Source organism: Electrona antarctica (genome assembly GCF_951216825.1).
Source record: "Electrona antarctica genome assembly, chromosome: 14".
NCBI lineage: Eukaryota > Metazoa > Chordata > Actinopteri > Myctophiformes > Myctophidae > Electrona > Electrona antarctica.
This window is the reverse complement of record NC_136795.1, coordinates 7,385,900-7,392,352: the sequence shown is the minus strand read 5'-3', so window position 1 is coordinate 7,392,352 and position 6,453 is coordinate 7,385,900. Positions and strand designations below refer to the sequence as shown.

General features: G+C 50.1%; 1 protein-coding gene across 1 annotated transcript in view; it reads left to right on the top strand.

Annotated features, from left to right (window-relative positions):
- caskin1 (CASK interacting protein 1) overlaps positions 1–2,342 on the top strand; it is a 165,119-nt gene extending 162,777 nt beyond the window's left edge. The window contains 2 exon segments of the mRNA XM_079521656.1: positions 12–597; positions 1,171–2,342. Coding sequence (XP_079377782.1) covers positions 12–597; positions 1,171–1,267 — 683 coding nt within the window. The 3' untranslated portion in view covers positions 1,268–2,342.
- The last annotated feature ends 4,111 nt before the right edge of the window (positions 2,343–6,453 follow it).

Here is a 6,453-nt window from a genome sequence, read left to right as displayed (position 1 = left end):
CATCTCTCCAGGGGAAGGCAAGAAGATTCCTCCTCCCGTGTCGCCCAAACCGGCGCCCCCGCCCACCGCCCCCAAGCCGTCCAAACTCCTCCACACGTCCCTCACCAGCCCGCCCTCTCCCTCCACCAACCCCAACCCCGCCCACAACCCTACCCCCAACCCCGTGCCGGCCGGCAAGCCTCCCCAGTACGCCGCTGCCACGGCGCCAGGCAGACAGGCCGGCTCGCCGCCCTCCCTCCCCTCGTCCGACGACTCCCCCCCCAACGACAGCCCGTCTTCGGCGGCCAAGACCCCCAGTCCTCCCCCGCCTCAGAGCCCCCACGGCACGCCCCAGACGACGCCCGCCACCACCCCGGCCGCCACGCCCAGCCCCACCCCGCCGCCCGTCAAGCCGCCACGCTCCTCCATCGGGGGCGTGTCGGTGGACATGGGGGGAGGAGGAGGAGGAGGGGTCCTGGTGGGAGGAGGGGGGTGCGGTGGGGGTCCGCCGGTCAACGCGGCGCATGACTCGCTGGTGCATCAGAAGCTGGAGGAGACCAGTGCCTCGCTGGCCGCCGCTCTGCAGGCCGTGGAGGACAAGATACGTCTGGAGAACGAGTGAGGGGCCGCGCACATGCACATGCACGCACACACACACACGCACCATACAAACGCCACAGCGTGATGATTTTGGTTGAAGAACATGGCTTACATTTACATTACATTTACAACGACGAAGTATTGCAAGAGCCGATGTTTACTGGATGTTTTGACACATACAAAAATACGATGCGATATAGGGGTGGGGCAGGATAAATGAATGTATTCTCTCTCACACGCAAGCACGCGCGCACGCACGCACACACACACACACACACACACACACACACACACGCACACACGCATACTGAGACATTACCACATTACAGTATATGGACATGCACTGTACAGTATACAGTACACACACACCATACTGTTGACGAACATGATTTAATTTACATTAAATTTGCAATTGCAAGAGCCGATAATGACTGTGTGTGTGTGTGTGTGTGTGTGTGCGCGCGTGTGTGCGTGTGCGTGTGCGTGTGTGTGTGTGTGTGTGTGTGTGTGTGTGTGTGTGCGTGTGTGTGCGTGTGCGTGTGTGTGTGTGTGTGTGTGCGTGTGTGTGTGTGTGTGTGTGTGTGCGTGCAGCTCCGTGGCGGAGCAGAAGACCACCGTCAGTATCCTGGACGACATCGGCAGCATGTTTGACGACCTGGCCGACCAGCTGGATGCCATGTTGGAGTAACGACGTGATGACTCAGCGCTCGGCCCATAGTCTCCATGGCAACGCCACGTTAGGACGGAACTCAGGAGACACGACGCTCACAGCGTCCCTCCTCTCTCTCTCTCTCTCTGTCTCTCTCTCTCTCTCCTCCTTTTCATCTGTCTCTCTCTATCACAGCTCCACTCCCAACTCTCACTATCTCTCTCCCTCTCTCTCTGGCTCCTTTTCCACCAGGGTTGAACCGGTTCGGTTATTTTTCTTCCCCTCGCCCTAATATAGAGCGTTTCCACTGGAAATGAATTGAGTTTCGGGAACCCTAAAAGTTGGTTCAGAACTGGAACCAAAAAAATGTCCGCCGGTTCCGTTGAAAGCACCAAGGTTCCAAGAATCTAGAACGGAACCAGTTCTAGAACCTTCTAGAAGTTCTTTTGGTGGAAGAGGAGCCTCTCTGGATTCCTTCATCCGTTGTAAACCTCTCTCGAACCCCTTCCTCCGTATTTCCACTTATTAATGACCAGGACGGGACTGTCATGCCTGGCATAGAGAGAGAGAGAAGGGTAGAGAGACAGAGAGAGAGAGAGTGAGTAAGAGAGAGAGAGCAAGAAGGACAAAGAGAAACACACAAAGGACGAGAAAATGGCGAGAAAGAAACTATACGAGAAGTGAAAACGGAGTCACAGAAGAAGACAATGGAGTGATTGCGAGAGAGACGGGGAGACAGAGTAAATAAAACCCGTGAAACGAGAGAAGCGAGTCTTTTTAGAACTCTGCTGGAGCTGTCACGACAAACCAACCTAACGGACAAACACTGAGGGAAGAACCCAGCCGTGTAATGAATCATAGTATGGTATGTGTACAGCCGTGTAATGAATCATAGTATGGTATGTGTACATTGTAAGCATGGAGAGTTTATATCTAACTGCATTAGCACAATAATATAATAATAATAATATACATGAATATGAAATCTCTAGGTCTCTATGGTTTGATGTGTAAGTTGTGTGTGGAATGGTGCCCTCTGGTGTTGTAACCATGTAAATGACCTGGTGGTAAAAAAAAAAAGAAAAAAAAAAAACTTTATCCGTGACCAAATTGAGAATACTCTGCTTCTGACGTGTGTGTGCGTGCGGGTGCGTGTACAACTGTGCATGCATGGTGTAAAAATAGTGTGTGTGTGCGCCTGTGTGGGTGTGTGTGTGACTGTGTGTGTGTGTGTGTGTGTGTGTGTTTTGTGAGCGCGTGCGTGCGTGTGTGCATGTGCGTGTGTGTGAGTGTGTGTGTGTGTTTGTGTGTGCATGTGCTCCAGTAGGCATTGGATGGAATATTTTTTTAAATATTACGATGACTGGATTCAATCAGAATTCGCAGTTCCATCACTGTCCTGCAGGCTGCATCCATACAACCCTCCTTCCCTCATTCATCCTCGCATCTCTGTACCTCCAACACACACACACACACACACACACACACACACACACACACACACACACACACACACACACCCACACACACACACACACAAGGGAAGCACAAAGACCCACACGCCCCGCTTGCACACACCTGAACAGCACAGGTGCACAATGTGGGCTCGTGGAGGAATTTCAGGGAGACAGATCGAGAAGCGGAGGAGAGGAGAGGAGAGGAGAGGAGAGGAGAGAGAGGAGTGATTTGAAAGTACGTGACAGTCCTCAATAGTTATATGGCAAGTTGATTGGAAGGCTTAAGGCCTACTATACTCATAGTCCAGTTTTCGGTGAAGAGGCGACGACCGAAAACTACAACATGACGTCCCGCCGCAGTGGTTCCCGCTCACACAACTACATCTCTCCGTTTTTACTAACCACGTCTTCAGCGAAAACGGGACTATGAATAGGCCTTTTTAGGGAGGGAGTAGGATCCCAGAGTCTGCAAGGTTTGTGGTAAATGTATTAAGGTTTTTTCGGGGAGGTCACGGTCAGGTGTCAAAGGTGATACTCAGAACTAGGATGGTGTTCTTCTGGGCCACTTTTGTCAGGTCGATGAGGTTTAATGGCAGAGGGTTAGTGGAGGTATTATTAGTCTCACATAGCCAGACGTTTCTACTCCGCCTGAGAAACTCCTCAGTAGGCGGTGCTCTTTGAATGTCTGGCTATGCTAGAACAGAGGAGGTAAGGTTAGGGTCATAGTAGCTACAGCTATACTGTTCCAGTCAGTGTTCTGAGTGTGGGCTAATGCTGCTGCTTAGTACAACAACAACAACAACAACAACAACAAAACTCCTCTAAAGAATATAGACAAAAACTTCTAGTTATTAAAGGCACTTAATGGGAAAGAGGCAATTGGAAGGTGCACAACAATAGTCCCGTTGCTTGAATGGAGGGAGCTGTGTCACTCCATTGAACTAACATTTGGTGAATGTGATTGTGACAGCGTCGGCCACTGGTACAACGAGCGAGCACAACATGCTTGCCAGAGACGGACAATTCTCTCTCACTACTAGTCCATTCACTAAATGTTTGTAACATAGCTCAGGAAATCCACACACAGGTTTGCAGTCTTCTTCTCCAACTGGGTGCTGTCGTAGGACGTCGCGCTGTTCAATGTCACTCGACTTTAGAACGTTTAAACGTCGATGGCGATGCGCTCTCTTTGCTTCAGGCATACACAGTAGATGTGACATATTGTCCAACGCTGCATCTTTACTTTGACTCAATATTGAATCATGCCGCTCAGGCCATCCGGTACGAAGGCCTTAACAGGATGGTCAGAGAGATGAGGACGGACCAGCTGACCTTTAGTACGGCGCTTCCCAACCTGTATCTGGAGCTGCTGCATGGGCCCACTTGAAAGTCTTGAAAGTGTTCACGGCCCACCCCCATCTGAACACTTAACAAGGCAGCGATCTCTCGGCCCCACCCCTCTCACATTGTTTATAGGATCGAAGACGGCCGCAGCACCAGGAGGGGGCGGGGCGGAGCTGAGCGGGCGGGGTCGGCATATGCCCTTACTGGGCTGCGTTAAAGACACTTGCCTTGTGTCTGACACCTGCCTTGTGTCTGAACACAGCTTTGATGGATGTGTTCTGGCCATCTTGGAAACTAAAACACAATACAAACAATGGGAGAGAGGTGGGGCAGAGAAAGGCCCTTATTAAGCGATAGTGTTCCGGCTTGGATCAATACAACTAACATGGTATACTTTAGGCTCCTATATATCGGTATATGACATGAAGACAACATTTCCAACGTTTTAAAGAAAATACCATGACATGTTTAGTACATGATTTTTGAGGGCCGCTAGCCCCCCCCCCCTCCTACCTAGTTTTTAGTTACCGTCCACAAACTTCGTCTTAAACAAACATTAAGGCCCTCATTTATCAACGCGACATACGGCAAAATATGGGTACACGCCGAAATCGCCATTTATCGCCATTTATCATTCCACCATGAACTTGAACTTTGGCGTGCGCCCGGCCAAATATCCAAATATCACGTGTGTACAAGCAATTAAAATCGTGCAATCAAAAACAATGTTGCAAGTTAGATGCTTAAGCCATTTAAACAGTGTTTTGCATGAGCGCATAGGCCTATACATGCGATGATTTGCGCTGCCTGCATGCTGGAATAGTTTCATGACATGGAGAGGCATTTGAGGGAGACTGCAGTGCTGCATCTAGAGAAACAAGTCTCCCAAAGGGTATGCTACTGCAATCTACAGCAGGCCCATGTCTTTCTCCAGTTTCGGTATATGCAATCTCCTCGTCTCGTCCTCGTTTAAGGATAAACCTGACGCGTCGCTCTAATGCCAAATGTGCCGAGCCAGCGCAAGTGGGGACCGCATCCGCATCTATAGGTAGGCTAACCCAGCCAGCCCACGACCACCAGTAGGCTACCACATAAGGTTTAGGCTGTGCATCCATTGACAGCCCAGCCACTGCAGCGAGGCGAGCAAGGGAAACCTTTTTTTGTTGGCTTTTTCCATCATGTAACTATGGTTTCCATACGTTGATTGGTCGTATTGCAGTTGTTCATGTCGCAAAAACGAGGGTGAGGCTTGATTTCATAGGGCGTGCCAGATTGATTTCAGCCGTCACATTTATTAACGCTCGGAACGAAATTAAGGAACAATCAGCTGTTTGCAATCACTTCATAAATGCCGTGCCGACGTGAGTGTACTCCAAAAACACTCGAATTTGAGGCAGATTTTACACTCCATTGATAAATGAGGGCCTAAATTCCCATTGACAATGAATGGAGAATTTTACGTCATAGTGTCTGATCAAATAGGCATAGTGTCTATTTTACGCCATGATGATGTACGATGATAAGAGCGCCCCTCACTTCACACGGGTGTGATTTTTAATGTATATATATTACAATGTATCATTAAAATGTTAGTGTTTTGCCAAATATTTGTGGGCCCGCTTGCAACATCCTCACGTCCCACCAGTGGGGACCGGCCCACAGGTTGGGAATCGCTGCTTTAGTACTTTCACACAACCTTCACTTCCATTCCGTCTGTCTTTCTCTCAGTCTCTCTTCCTCTTCGTCTTCTTCCTCTTCTCCTCCATTCCTCTCCTCTCCGCCTGACCTCCTTGGAGCATATCCCGTCCCACACTACTCGCAGTCACCCAGCCTATGTTGCCATGACAATCTCTGGCATCGACATCATCATCATCATCATCACCATGGTTACTGTGCGGTGTGTTGCCATGCCAACGGGTTTGAGTTGAGATGGAGAGAGGAGCAGCAGAGCTGTGTGAACAAACAGAGGTTTAAGTTGAGATGGAGAGAGGAGCAGCAGCAGAGCTGTGTGAACAAACAGAGGGTAGAGATGGAGAGAGGAGCAGCAGCAGAGCTGTGTGAACAAACAGAGGGTACAGTAGTGTTTATGAGCCGACCCCAAAGAAATACAATGGATAAAAATACACAGTACAGATGGTTTACAGGTGCTTCGAAAACCTACACGGGTTGTGCAAGGACGCGCTGCGATTGGCCAGTGCTCTCGTGCATGGACGCGCTGTGATTGGCCAGTAGCCATTTTGGGTTAACCTGACTCCGCCAGATGGGGCAGCAGAGAGTACACTGGGTAAATTTTGGGTGGCTGTCGCCCGAACATGATTTACTATTCTCTCTTCGCAACGTTCGACGCGGCAACTCGCGTGCTCGGTGGTGTCTCACATGGCTCAAGTCCGGTTGAGACGGCGGGCCTCCGTCGACGTCTAGTCC